The sequence below is a fragment of the Trematomus bernacchii genome, unplaced genomic scaffold (genome assembly GCF_902827165.1).
Source record: "Trematomus bernacchii unplaced genomic scaffold, fTreBer1.1, whole genome shotgun sequence".
NCBI classification, from domain to species: Eukaryota; Metazoa; Chordata; class Actinopteri; order Perciformes; family Nototheniidae; genus Trematomus; species Trematomus bernacchii.
Window position 1 is genome coordinate 2,477,096 of NW_022987685.1, and position 15,985 is coordinate 2,493,080.

The following is a 15,985-nucleotide window of genomic DNA, read 5'->3' on the forward strand; positions in this document are numbered from 1 at the left end:
ACGGAGACTTGGGCTGTTATAACAGTGAATCATGTTATTTTCAGGAGTTGTTCTGGTAATGGTGTACAATCTGAGCATGACTGTTCGCAAAAACATGGCACATTCCTGGCCAAATTTGCCTGTATATGAAACACTTGTTACATTGTTTTGTCATGATATCTAAGCATCTATTACAAATTATTTAAACATATTTGTACAACTTCTATTTGGTGTTTCCAGTGTAAGGAAAAACATATTGACTATCAATTTTATCAATAAGAAATGTCATTGTTTGTGTTCTGACACTTTGAATAGATATTTATCTAAAATAATCTGCAAAATACAATTTGGGTTATTGCAACCTGCTCACAATTACAGGTACTCGCCCTCTGTGAGCCAGTGGCATCGCTCAAAAATATGCTTTACTATAAAATAATATTATAGGAAAGAAAACACTTCATATTATAATATGTATGTTGGCCCTAGAGACTTGATCACCAAACAAATTCCCCAGACGATAATTTCATGGTTTCAGTTTTTTATTCTAGTATTGGCTACATTTCCTGAGTTTTGAATGATGTGGTCACTTTCAAGCACACACTGTGAAGGTGTGATTAAAAGAAAGACTGAGTAAAAGACAGAGAACTTACTGGTAAACATCCAAAATCTTTCCAGTTTTTGCCTGGTTTGCAGCTGGCTTCTGACATTGAAGAACACAATTGAAGAATGGATTTTTGAGTGGAGGGGCTACACAGTGATGCTACGCCACAGGCAGGGCAGCGTTTCATTATTTGCCTCGCTGCCAGCCAGATGAGATCATGGCTGGAGAATGCCACAGAATATGGAAATTAAGATTGTTCAATGGTCAGGCAACTCCGCAAATGAGGGGCTTAATTTGGGAGCAGGAATGCAGCAGCAATTCGAGGAAACCGCAGACGGTGCTCTTCAGAACGCCAGGGCTTTCACGGCGCATGTTGATGTCGGCGAAAAACAGTTTAGGAAAGTCGGCTGAACAAATTTGTTGGCCGTCTTTGTGGTATGAGAATGGGTTGTTCACAGATTGTAATTGTTCTGTAATGTCCGAGTAAAGAGTTGCTGTAACTTGCTGAACATCACCGAGGTTTAATCGGTTTGGCCCTCAGTGTTGTGTGGTCTCGATTCAGGCCAACGACTTGCCAGGTTTATTCTTTGTCTATTTCAAAGAAAAACAGCCATTACTGGATTGGTCTTCTGGGAGGTCTGGCATGGACGGCTTTGCATGCATTTCATGGTGGGATCCATGTTTGGGACATCGCCATTTTCAATCCCGCGGAGGCTTACCATGGGATGTAATGTTGAATAAATGGGTACAATTTGAGAAATGACCAGATCGAAAATGTTCAACTTGATTTTTGGCCCGTAAAGAAAACGGTTAAAAATTCAGTATTCAGAGACATATTATTGAAAAGACACTTTTTTGTTGTTGACATTTTGGCTCTGGACCTTAAATTGCTGAATAACAATCTTTTATTTGATATTTGTATTTCTGACATTTCGATACCGTACATAAAAAATTCCCAAATGTGTTTCAGCAGTCCTAACAATTTTTCCCAGCATTTTTTATTTGAGATACAATTTCTGTTTATTGTTTTAAAGAATGAGTGGTGAAGTTTATCTCCCAGGTCAGTATGAACTTTAAATGAGCTGAGCAAAGATCCCAAACTTCCTCCTACACACTCATGAGATGTTTTTTCTTTGACTAAAAGGGCAGGTTGTCCCACCAAAAAAAATACTGATGCTTATTAACTGGAGCGTTATATTGAATGTCATATTAAAGTATAACATGACTGCAGTAAAAGTAATAAACTGTGCCATATAATAGTGTTTTCATTTAATGGAAAATAGTTAAAAATATTTAATTTCACCTCTCTAATGAGGGAAATTACTAAAACCTGAATGGAAAGTTTAAAGAGAATTCCCGGGGCTCCACTACAAAAACCCATATAAAGTGTTATCATCAATCATCCAGTGACAGTCACCTTTATGTGTGAAATTACCCCGCTGCTTTAAATCAGTCGTGCAGCAGCACACATGCACTGAAATGAACCCGTTGGCCCGCTGCTCGTGGAACATTGAGCTGTAATTGTGCCACCCAGCTGTCAATTTTAATCCTTCTCCGAATTGATATGATGAAGCCGGACAGATGTTTGTATTTGTGTGCTCAGTATATGATTATGACTGAAACTGCATGGAAATCCACTCTTTAGTTATGGCTCTCTTGAACCATCATCCATCTGTGTAGCTGCTTTTGGAGGGCGGGCGTTTGTGTTCACACTTTTCATCACGCACAGCTTCATTACTAATAGAAGTCAGCGGTCACGGTTACTTAACACCGCTGAGAGAGCCGCAGATCGACCAACGGATCGATCAGACTAATGAAAAGCTGCGATGGAGACCTGAACCACAGCTGCTGCAGACTCCTCTCGGTCTATGTCTGCCGGTTGGACTGCTGCCAGCCTTGTGTTAATGTGATAGTATGCAGCGTTCACTCTCACTATGCAGCGGGGACGGTTCTCAGTGATGCTTTCAGTTAGTTACAGTGTGTCTATATGCTGGATATTGAATTCAATACAGGTGTTTCCCACTTGGTTATACACTTAATTACACGGACACCAAACTTAGTGTGTTAGACTGATGGATATCAATAAGAATGTAAAATGTGTACCACGTTCACCATCTTAGCTTAGCGGGATAGCATGCTAACATTCGCTTATTCACATTGATGGAATACTTCACTGACATAATGATGATTAGGATCAATACATCTCCCTATAATAGCTTTTAATTCTTGAACAGAACTGTTTTATGCCTCCCCACACTTCACAACAAATCCAATACAGTCAAAGTCTTGAACAAATGCAGGCTAGGTTTAGAAAAACTACTTAAAAACATTATTTATAATTCATCCAGAGGAGGACATGAATATATGGAAACAATTTTGCCCAGTAGTTACTGTATGTTAGTATTTATTTATATCGAAACCCCAAATGTAAGTAGGATTCTAATGTCTGTACAACATTTTTTTTTTAATACATCCAGTAGTTATTCAGATATTTTACTGGATAAAAGGAAATATTACCTCTCTGGTGGCCCGAAATCAAAAGTTACATTGTTACCAAATTCATTGGGATACATCCTTAGGGTACATGAATCGTTTTAGAACATTTCACGGAAATCCATCTGATTGATGTTGAGATATTTCACTCTAGAGCCACTCTCTTACTCAAAGGGGCTTTTCAGGAACAATTCAGTTATTGTCTCTTTGGTTATATTTCATGTGTGCAATAGCTTTGACTGGTAAGGCTTTCAATGAATAAATGGATAACACCCAAAAGTTTTTCAATTGAACTTTCCATCTTAGATTAAATGTATTTTAACTGTTTGCACCAGTGCAGGGAATTGGCAAAAGAGAGAAAATCTTATTTAATATGATCCTGGTGTATTTATTTAGCTCAAATGTTCACAGATAAGCCTGCTGCATTTCCCTTCATCCCTACAACTTGTAAACCTGCCCAGATGGTTTCTTGAGACCACCTATCCGTGCCCCCTCATCGTAATTGATAACATTTGGCACCTCCTCTTGGTGGGAAAGTAAATGATTGATTTGGCCAATCTGCTTGAGAGGCTAAGGTCAGAGGAGGAGAAGATGGATGCTTTCTGGAAACTGATTCGTCTTACCCTGTGAAAACGTGATTTGATCATGATTGTCCACCCTCGCTTGCTTGGATTTCACACTCTTACATAACCTTCCCGCCCACGTTACAAGCTTGAATCGGCTATAACAAAGAGCAAAGGCCATCCATCATGAGCCGAGTCAGCAGTCAAAGAAAGTGGCTTTTTTGTCTTTATGTGGGTGTGAGGGGAAAATGCAAACTCTGTGGACTTCTTGAAGCAGAGATATTAAGAATCCAGCTGGAGCCTCTCAGCTGCTTCTTTTTTCTTTTTTTATTGGATGGAGAGCTTGGCTATTATTGCTTCACCACTGGGAAATAACCAAAAAATAATTTGATGATTCAGGACCCATCTTATTGCTTCTTACTTCCTTTATGTGACAACAAGCTACAGTAGCTTAGCTAAGAAGAAGTTCTCCATTTACATGAATGTGTCGACTTTAACTGTTTATAAATTAATTAAATTAACGTGCGTCCTCTCAGCCACAGCACTTCACTGAACTAAATGGCTTTTACTTCAACATTCCTGCATTCCTTCTGTGCATGGTGAAGGAACTTTCTGCAGGAAGCACTGGCATGTTTCAGGAAATGACATGTGATAAGTCCAGATCTGCCCTTCAAGAATTACAATGGCAACCTATGTGGGCCTGTCAAGAGTTATCTTGCTTGATATACTGTATAACCCATTGGATGAGTGTCCGTCCCTCCCTACACTCTTCTTTTTGTATTTTGCTATATCCTTCTCTAACCTTGATTTGACACACAGTAGTTAATCTTCGGTCCAGCAGCTGCAAGTTGTCGAGTCTTATTCTAAAGTTGCATGAATCAGTTTCTGGCTTTGTACTATAGGTGCAGAACTCCACATTTGTCATTTTATGACATAAGTAACATCTTATTTTTTTGGTACCATGTTTGTGCATGTTTCCATCAAGCTAAGCCGATGGAGTTAAAACATCGTAGATTGGTTAGAGAGAATCGTCACTAACAGGAAATCCCAAACCATACAGTAAGCCATTTTATAAACGCGCAACAATCTTTCCAGATTTAAAGAAAATTAAAGCCCTCAAAACTACATTGTACATAATAGTTCTTCACCGCAATACAACACATTTGATCAATTATTCTAAGAAAAATATTGATGCTTTAAAAAATGATTAAAACAAAAATGACAAATGTAAAGATAATTGGAAAATATATGACTTTTTTTTTTTCATTAAACTGCAATCTAATATTATATCTTTCATCTACAGTGCCTACAGAAAGTAGTAATCTAGCAATTTCCTTTTTTTTGTATCCACATTTGAGTGGAATAACTACCACTGAGGGGGAATCATGTCAGCAGAGTGGCTCGAATGTATTAGCCCATAAGAACCCGGACCCATTTCTACTTTTGGGGAAATTAAGGGGAACATCATTAGACTAAATAGACCACCTAGAACACATTTCTGACAAGAAACCCCCCCTAGTGCCAAATATCTGAAATGTGACATACTGTATATGTCACATTGGGCTTTAATGGTAAAATAACTCTTATTTTTAACTTAATTAATGAGAATGATTTTTTGGTTTAAATTAGTTTGAACATTCTTTGAATTGAAGAATAAGTACATATTAACTCAATATAATTGAATCCGCTACATTAACTGAGCAGATCATAATAATATGTCTAATTGTGCTTTGGGTTTACTGTGAAAGTTTAGGGTTAAAGTCCCGATGTGACATTAGTGTCACAGCGATGTTTATCATTTGTTTCATATCAATTTGATCAATAAATGTTTCCACAACAGGTTGAATGTAATAAAGGACATGTTATGTAAGCATTTTAATTGGTTGGATGCTACTGAATCGGAAGCTGTTGGTACCTGTGCATGTGGATAGTATGTAATTTGTAATCCCTGTAATGCTACTGTATGATGTCCTTTTGTTGTTCTGTTTATGTTTTTAATGTTTCATGTGGAACCTACTTGAGCAGGTCTCCCTTGAAAAAGAGGTCAATGATCTCAATGGGATACAACCTGAATAAATAAAGGTTTGAAATGAAATGAAATTAATTCTTAAATGGCTTGAATTTTACCTTTTAACAAAAAAAAGAAGCTTTGTAAATGTAGCTAGTTCTGTCACATGTGTTAGCCTGGCACATGGACATCTTGGACATGTTGTTATGGGAACACAAAATCAAATGTCCTGGACCATGACCCACCAGACTGTTCAATCCATGAGATAAAATAAAGGCTAAAGCGGTATAAGGAACTTTCCAGAACATTTAAAGTTCATGTGACACCCGTGTCACGGTGGGTCCTTATGGGTTAAATTAAGAAAAAACACTTTATTTTGCGTCGTTACAGTTTTTTCCAATACTGGCATTGTCGCAGTACACCATGCTGTTCTTAGCGCCGTCAAAATTCTTTAAAGGCCCTCATTAAAAACCTCCACATTAAACATAATAGCAGTCGTTACCTGAGCGGGGAAACCGCACCGTGTCTGCTGCAGACATTAATGTTAGCGGTCGAGCTATTTTTGCCTTGAGATGTCTCCCTGCTGGCTAATGGGATACAAAAAGTCTTCAGCACTGGATATCATAGCTCCATCTGTTTGTATTGTAAGCCAGTAGAAGTCAGCACCGGGGTGTCCCACCACATAATTATCTCCCGACTAAAGTAGAAACTCCGCGATGAGCCCCACACATGGCGAGCAGGTGGACTAACCTGTCTACTTAGCAGGAAACATGCTACGTGCTAATGTCGGGCATTGGAGCGGTCAAGCGCTCAGGTTACAGTCAGCTTGTGGTCAACTGGGGAGTGAAGAATCCAGATTTATTGTAAGGCCACAGCCGGTGTGAGCATTACAGCATTTGATCTGTGTTTGTATTGAAGGCTGATCTTCTGCGGTCAGGAACAGATTCTCACAAAAGCCAGCGGACAGTTGAAGAAAAATTGCTAGTGACAAGTACGGTCTTAAATGATCGATGATGACCTCTTTTAGATGAGTTATCCTGTTGCGTTATACAGAAGACCACAGGGCACAGTTATTGGACTTGGACACTCAAAATCACTCGCACATTATAATAGAAAGGAGGTTACTTTAACCATCTATTTTGTTTCTTCTTATTCACTGAAGAGACATTTACTTTTCCCAAGTCTTTGCAGGAAACTGAATAAACTATTCCTATTCATGTTTAAAGACTTGTTGTTTGCACCTTATCTTCACAATTATTTCTGTGCACAAATTGACAAATGCACATCAAAACCTGAGTGGAAAGCCAGAAATGATTGAAGAATTTGTGTATCAATATTCGCAACAATTTCCCCAAATTCTGTGAAACGATGGATGGACACCTCATTAATACTTCAACGTTTATTAAATCTTCTGTAGTATAAAAAATATACTACATATTTACAAAGTCTTATATAGTCACACTCGTTTTACATTTTCATTTATGTCATATGACTGGGAGTGCTGATATCTTCCTGATGGCTTCCTGTCAGATGATGAACAGAACACCTTAAAAGAAGAGGAAAAAGGAAAACAAACAATTAGCACAAATGCATTAAATCATTGCCTCTGCTAAGGATGTTTTTGGTTTCTTTGTTGTTAGCAGTGTTACCAAAACTCTACTCTCCCTATTTTCATGAAACTAGGTTCAGTACGTGATTCTGTGTTGCTTATTGTTACAGTAAGGCTTAAGGTCCAACAACACTTGCATCCCACGCCAAGGAGAGTAAAGGTTTACAACATACGTCACTCCTGCACCCTTGCCTACATCCGAGGCATCACATGCTTGCATCTTGAGTAGCCTTTTACTACCCCGACACTGATAATGACGGCCATGTGACATTTTATTATCCTGCTTTGACAAATAAGTAACTCGTGCAATACACCCTGCATCAAAAACACCTCATTTCATTTTCATTTTTTCAAAATAAGAGTTCCTGGAAGGCTTTTGTTTGCAGTTGAGGACATTGCATACCAAAATAATTATAGGTACAAACTGTTAAATGTGCAACTTCTTGTAAGTAGACTGCAATAAATAACACATGTTTCCCTTTAAAACAGTACACTATTTGATCTTTTAAGTATTTTCAGTCACAATAATAACAAACGAGAAACACTCAATCCTGGCTCTCACCTGTTTCTCGTCATTTGTCGAGTCAACTTTTTTCCAAGTGTTGCCAGTAGTCTTCAAGTTCCTGCCAGGTGTTAAGAATGTCTCGGCGCCATTGATGTTTCCTCTCCATTATCATCCTCCTGATGTGCAGCCTGCTCCTCACAAGGGCCAAATCTGGAGGGTACCAGTCTTTGGAGCTCCGCTTCTTCATACTTTGATATTTCTGTGCTTCTTCACCATGTCTGCACCAGCTCTGGACAGGTGTGAGGCTGCCATGTTCAGGTGAAATGATCAATCCCACTGCCATGGCTTTTAAGGAACAGGAGTAAACCTCTCGGACGTTTTCTCGCTTGTGTTCGCAGCAGTGTGCAGCCCGTCATACGAGTGTCTGCAGAAGAGTGAGGAAATTGCTGCTGCACGGTCAAAGTCTTGAGTGTTTATTGAAGATATGGATTTCATCAGCCCTCTTATACTCTCTGTCTCAAGTTTATAAGACAACGGCCCAATAGGATTGTTTATCACAATGTCTGTCTGACGTACGTATTATCCCTCTCCTACGTCAATGATAACTATGGAGCTGACTATCTAATTTCCTGCCATAACTCCACAAACAAACTAAACAGGTTTTACAAATGCCACATGATTCACTAACAAACACAATGTGGTTTGCAAATACAAAACACCATCTACAAACTAATGCATTTAGTTTTGCAAAGAAAAAACGTATCTATCAAATAAACACATACCATTTTTCTAATAAATCATGTTTCAGAGACAAATTCAGCATAGGTTTTACAAGTACACACACTTTTTTTTACAACTACAACACTGTAAAAACAAGTTGTGTACTTGTAAAACCTAAGCTGAATTTGTCTCTGAAACATGATTTATTAGAAAAATGTTATGCGTTTGTTTGATAGATATGTTTTTCCTTTGCAAAACTAAATGCATTAGTTTATACATGGTGTTTTGTATTTGCAAACCACATTGTGTTTGTTAGTGAATCATGTGGCATTTGTAAAACCTGTTTAGTTTGTTTGTGGAGTTATGGCAGGAAATTAGCTCCATAGATAACCGTATAATGCGCAGAACACATTGACAAGGTTGACAATAATGTTATAAACACTATGTTTTGTCTTTCCCTTCCTTTTATGACCCATATAAAGCCTAAATGAGTGACCTTTTTTGGACTCGTATGCAGATTCAGAGTGAGTTGCATGATATCTACTGGTTGCAAAAATGCACTCATATCCCATGCCCAGTATATTTGTCTATCTAGTCAGAATATGTCTTTACACTTGCTATAAGACATAATAACTTCATAAGTGAAAATGCAGTGAGATATAGGGTCTTGTTTTTAGACAATGCATCATTTTGTTAAGTCAAATAATCCTATTTTGAGTTGTATCTCAGATGAAATTTATATTTTTGTACATATTTATTGGAAACTCACCAACTAACATGAGAAAACAGAAAACTTTTGAGCATTTGCAGCTTATATTGTAACACAGCATTTCCTGATCCTGGTAAAATATAGCTAATTACAAGATCTGAATATAATATCCATCTTATTTCAAGAAATCTTACCAAGCAAATCTTCACTTGTTCTATTGGCAGATTTCTTTCCTTATTATTTTTAGACAATTTATTTAACATGTCAGAAACAAAACATACAACAATAATAATAATATATATTTTTTTCTTATAATAATAATAATTATAACAAAGAGAAAAGAAATTTTTTTTCAAGGTACAAAAAAAGAAAAGAAAAATAATTCTCAAATAATATCTGTCATGTTCAACAGGGGCAAGAAGAAGCGTAAAAAACCTTTCTGTTCCTACCCCCTCTAGCGTACATTTTTTTTGAAAATAAAAGATTAGGTCATCAGTGTCATGTTCGTCATGTTGTAAAACGTGAAAACAACTTTTTTTCATTATTTTTTAAACTTGTTTTTTGGAAAAGCATTTTTTCCAGTGTGGAGGAAAGACAAGAAGTACATCTATAGTCATGATTAATGCGTTTGGATGCAGACCTCACCACTGTTGTGAGCAGGAGGCATGACATGTTCTGCACAGGTATTCTGTTTCAACAGGAAATACATCAAATCGAATAAGTAGCGTACTTTGAAAGGCTGTGTCACAGAAGTGCTCATGCATCATTAGGAAAGTGCCACGCATCGTTATAAGACATTAAAACACGGGAGTAACAGAGCGTGAGCGCAAAGCGATGTGATGACAGCGGCAGGAAGAAAATGAATCTTTCAAAGGTAGACACCCCTCACCCCTCCTCGAGGCTTCATTGTTTTGTGCCGCTCAAAGTAAGAAGTGTCAAAGATGGCATTGGGAAAAGTGGAGCTTTGTGCCGCTCATGCTCCCAGGACAGACTGCTCTTGGGATATCAAGTTGAGAAAAAACTGGCAAGAGACAAGAACATCTTCAAAGGCAGTCTGAGGAAGAACATTATGATAACCAAATGATCCATCAGGAATCGGAGAATGTGATGAAAGTGGTGCTTCACATTTATTTAGTTTCCCAGAGATGTAAGTTGTTGCATCGCAGGTATCCCGTGTGAACGGCGGAAGGGAAAATTGTAACCATCAGTGTTTTCTTCCTCGTTTCTTCACCCAGAAGAGTGTCTTGTTCCCTGAGGCGAGCCAACACTCTGTCAAGGCCTTTATAACTCCTACCGTTATCAGTCCTGAAATCCAGAAGTGGCTGTGGGCTTTGGTCTGTAATGAGAAAATATTAAACTAAGTGCCTCATAATCCCCTCGGTTCCTTCATGGTGTGCGGAAAAATCCTCTTAAACGGATCGATGTGTGGGGGCCGGAGACTGATGTGGCAAAAGTCGTGGGATGAGAGAAAGGGCACCCTTTTTTTTCCGAGTTTATGAAAGAGGAGGGGAGAAGAAGGCCCGAGGTTTCCTCCTGCGAAATGTGTTAAGTGAAAGCTCACATAAATCCCCTTGAAAGTGGATTAGTAAAAATATATTTTCCTCTTAGGTTTCATCCAGACAGGAGCCAGTCTTGAAAAACGGGTGTCCTTATCTAAACATTGGACGGAATCTTATTAATCAAAGGCAGCAGTGCGCGAAACACAAGTCTGGGTTTTGGCCTATTGCAGCACGGAGAAAGTCACTCGCTCTTCACAGTTTCCACCCAAACAGTGGAAGCTGGCACCACGTTATAGGAAAGCTCAATTATAATATCAGGTTGGTGTTATTACTGTTGATTATGTGCTTTTGAAGACCCCGACTTGCCCCAGAGTTCACTTCCTCTCCTCTTCCCTGGTTCAGATATGCTCTTTGAAATCCAACTCGCCTCGGAGGTTAATGAATCACCGGCCTGGTTCCCTGTTTTACTTTCACCCTTGGCCTTTGTCACTTTAACACACACTTACACACTCGCGCACACACTGGAGCCTCGCATGTGTAGTTTTGGGAGATTGGGATGCCCGTTTCAGTTAGTTCTTTCAATCACGGGCGGCTCTGCAAACCCGAAGTGTGTTTTCTTAACCCCTGTCATGTTCATTTCAAATAAACCTAAACCTAGCCTGAGTTAGTGCATGCTTTAACAGAATCTAACTCATTCATTAGAGGGAAATTACTCCCAACGTCAACCTTGAGTAGTCAGGACTTCAAATGGTGGCCATGTCTCCTAAAAATACATCATGCTGGACAGTTAGAATTAGATTCAAACGCTCCACAACTTCATCAGGATTCATTCTCTGGGGATGTTGAATGTCTGTACAGCATGTCATGGCAATCCATCCAATAGACATATCAGTCTGGACCAAAGTATAAGAGCGACCTAAAGCCACGCTGCTAGTGTTGCTTATGAAACAGTTTTAAACTTGGTGACACTGTGGACCGGTGACTTGAAACGTGACACAGGATGCATGAACTTTTTCGGTATTTGACCAAACCCATGATATATCCCTTTACCTCCTCCCTACAATTTATCTGATGGACAGGAATGTCACACTTCCTGTATTGGGGAAAATATCGCACGGAATCTAATCCAGGCGGAACCTGATTTGTTGAATATTAATGTGTTTAATGGGAGAATTGCGAATAAGTGTTTTTGTCATCGTCATAAACCCCCTTTCCTGACCTGATAGCGTAACCCAGCACTTGCCCCCTCTTTGGAAATATCCAGTCCTCTGCCAGATCCTAATGGTTTAGTCCAGTGGGGGTGTGCAGGATGCTTGACATTGGCACAGTACAGCCAGCTTGTTTGCTCAGGGAAACGAGTTTGATAGATCCCGCTTTTTAAGGCTCCAGCCAGTGAGAGTTTATCTGTCATGCACCATTAGCCTGTAGCTCAGTCTGGGTCCAGCACGTCATTTAAAGAAGATGGATGCAAACTTTTGAAACGACAAGGAAATGGTTGTCAGATTTGTCTGGTGTTAAGACACTGAATGTGTGAGAAAATCATTTCTGTAGACGAGTGGGGGGGGTCATCTCTTGAGAAAGACACAATCGGCATGTTCATCTCGGCCGGGCCTCCATTTAGCCTTGAGCGAGGACATCTGGTCACTTAAGTGGTTTTCAGTACACACACACACACTCAGCAAAGCTTCTCTTTATGTCCGTATGCTTGACTTATATTTGCTTTACCCCTGGCTCTGGTTGTGCAACATTTTAATTTTCAGCATCGATGGCAGAGAGGACACGCTTCAGTGCAACATTAGTCATGAGATCTCCTGTTGTATTCACTTCAGAGAAGGCTGTATTTTCATAAAGGGTTTTCAAGCAGTTATTTGGGTTCCCATGCTAAAATGATTGAAGTATCTGGGGTATACAGTTTTAAACAGTTGAGTCAATCTGAGAAACGTGTACAATGTATTTTAACACTTTCTCACAGGTATAAGATGAGTTTTTAAACTGATTTGCAGACTCTACGAATCAACGGTTTTATCCGAAGCGACTTACAATAGGAGCATTCAACCCTATCGGTACAACCACGAAAAAATAAGTACATCAAAAATGCCCTTCTACTAAAAGGGTGAACATAACGGGGACATTTATTTATCATATATACATTTTTATTTTATGGACCGAGGTGCTAAGTTTTCAGCCACTAAAAAACGTGGTATTTTCTGCTCTGATAATCCCAGATATTAAATTGTTGCCAACAGCTGCCGCATGTGCAGATCCATACCCGTCAAAAATGTGCTCATACTTTATGATCTTGGTCATCCGAGGAGGCTTTTGCCCACATTTTACTGTGGTGACTTATGTGTTGTTACAGATGCCTCCTCACTGTGAGTGACTGCCGCTAAGCAGCACTGAGTGTGAGGCTTTAGAGCAGATTTGATTTGTCTTATTTAAGAGTCCATTCTATGGCTCTTTCCCACACAAAGCTGCTGTATGATTTGTGCAGTTGCTTAGCATAATTTTTTTTTCGTCCCACAACTTAAAATCTGTGACTCCCTACGATGCAGAGTATCCTAACCCCACACCCCTGCTCCGCCTCGCTCTGCCTTGGCAGCGGCCCGAGATGCAAGCAGTTGACCCGGGTCATTACAGGGTGTTTATGACCCGCGGAGAGCAGCTGAGGGCCCCCGCTCTGTGAATGTGTGCGTCCTGCAGAATGCGGGCCCTGCTGTGCTGCTAATGGGCCCTATCCACGATGCTCCTCACCCCCCCACCTGTCCCTCCAAGAGGTGGGTTATTGCGTCGTCCGATATCAGATCCCCTCTGCTGGGGATTCCTACAGAGTCCATAACGATTCCCTACATCATGACGGACGTGCGGTAGTGAGAACAAACCACACAAAAAACATACAGTGCTCTGTAAATCATTTGACAATTGACTTACATTTCCCACTATCACACATTGTTCCAGAGTGGTGTAATAGCCTAGAAAGACAATGTTATAAATAACAAACAGTGTGTTGTCATCACTATTCTCTGGTTCAGTCTGTCTTTTCCTTCTGGTTCCTCCACCAAGAAAAATGCAGGAGGGAATCAAAGGTCAACAAAAGTCGTTTTTTTCAGTCCAATTTTATTGCACAAGTAATTTAAATGACACCTGGGGACATGAAGCTTCCAACTGGCGGCCGAAACAAATCAAAATGAAGCTAACCTCAACTTTTTTTTAGCGCTAATTACTGTGAAGCTTCAATTAATCATGTGTTTTTTTCACTCTTCCCGGTTCCCTTTTCTTTCCCAAAATGTCTGGTCTGGTTGTCTAAAGAATTGTATACAAATATTCTTGAAGTTAACCAGTGTTGCTTTTGTGTACGTTTGTAATCAAAAGGTTTTACATTGACCTACAGGACTCCTGATATACATTTTGTGTTTCAGGTTGCAGTATGGGCCAACGATGGGGACGTAGTGTTCATCAGGGAGTACACTCTGATTCGACGAGACCACCTGGCAGAAGAGCCCCTCCAAGATGGCATCCAAAAACCAGACGACTCTGTAAGTGCCTGATCAGAAAACATCACTAATTGTCGAACTTGGTTGCTTTTTAATTTGAAACAAAAACAACTTTTTTCATAAAAAATGCTAAGCCATAGGATCTCAGTTCTGAACATTTAGTAATACAGGTCACAGAGTAACTGAGAATGCAACAAAAACAATATAGAAATGTATAGAAATAAATTCAGATAAATCTAAATCAGCCAATAAATCTATCACTGTGCGTTTACGTAACACACCCCGCAAGAGGAGTGAAGTTCAGCCGGTACACCTCAGAAACACGAGTGAATGATGATGGTGGGACATTGGGAGGGGAGGACGGGCTGACCTAGCGTGATGTGAAACATGCAGCACACGCTAACACGCACTTAACACATCGGAGGGTGGGGTGGCTTTTTTCTGCATCACATTACTCCCTCTCTGTCAGCACCTTCTGATGAGACCGTTTTTCTTTTCTCTCACGCAGATGTTTTCATTTGTTGGGCCGCTGGTGTCACTATCTCATCCGCTCATTTTGAGAGGAATGTTAAAACTGATCAAAGGTTTCTGAACAGTAAATACGAGTTATACCATAAGATTATTTTTTGTATTATTTGCTGCGAGGAAATAATGGAATTGACCCGACTGATTTACTGGTTTTTATGCACCATACATGACCTCCTCCTCCGTCAGGTGAAAGGTGAAAAGTCCTATTTGCACAACTTTTACACTCCTCCACGCTTGAGTAAATGACCCTTTGACTTAACTTATAGAATATTCAGCAGAACCTGTACCCCCTTTGAACACTGATCAATATATAGTGACATCTCTTTTGATGGTCTGCTTAAACTCGCCTTCACACTTTCAAGTAAATCACTAGGCATTATTTTAACTTTCACATGTGCAGGACAGCAGAGGGCAGAGGTCCTATTGCTTCAATCTGGAGGGAAAACGTTTTTATCACTATTTTTAAGTTAAATGTACCCTAGCCAGTGTCCTCAAAATGACACATATTTGACATTTTGTTTTCTATCTTTGCTTGTTACATTCTCTTTTATATCCTAAAGGCAGACTTGATGGAAAAAACATTTTAAAACAATCAGAAGTCAAGAATGTAAATGTTGTATTACATGCTAACTGTACTTGGAAACCACAAACAGATATATTTACAGCATTTGGATTTCACATTGTTACCAAGCAGCATTGTGATTTATGATCCACTCACCTCAAGCAAATTTCTGTGTGTGCATCAGAGAGTGGTTTTCAAACCCAACACCACACAAACTACTTTGATATATCCCACAAACTGTACTCATGCCGTCCAGACCTCAGTTGCTCTTTATGGGTTTCATTTTATGTTTGCCATAAGGTGCACAGAGTAGTGGAGGAACATCTTATTCCAACATTTTTGAGACTCACTTATTTGAACAACAACAACAAGATGTTGATTTGTTGATGACATTATAATGCAGAAATGTTGTTTCTGCAGAACGCTACCTCTTTCTGAAACAGTGACAACTTTACAGTTTGAAATACTGAACATATTTTGTTTTTTAGAATAATTCTAATTAATTTTTTGGGAATTTTTTTACCCCACTTAAAAAAAACATCATTATTTATTTTATTATAGTTTTTAAATAGTTCTATATTGGCTCCTTTTTTTTACAACCTCTTATTGTGTTTATATATGCACTATAAAACACTAGAGCAAATTCCTTGTTTGTTTGAACCTACTTGGCCATACCCCTGATTCTGATTACATATTATTAAACCTATGCTATCCTTTG

The 15,985-nt window shown here is 39.2% G+C and overlaps 1 protein-coding gene across 2 annotated transcripts in view; it reads left to right on the plus strand.

Annotated features, from left to right (window-relative positions):
- The window catches only part of adamtsl3 (ADAMTS-like 3), an 89,093-nt gene that overhangs the window by 19,555 nt on the left and 53,553 nt on the right, over positions 1 to 15,985 (plus strand). For both annotated transcript variants that reach the window (XM_034136758.1, XM_034136759.1), the window contains exon 2: positions 14,103 to 14,219. In XM_034136758.1, coding sequence (XP_033992649.1) covers positions 14,103 to 14,219 — 117 coding nt within the window. The remainder of the gene's footprint in view (positions 1 to 14,102; positions 14,220 to 15,985) is intronic.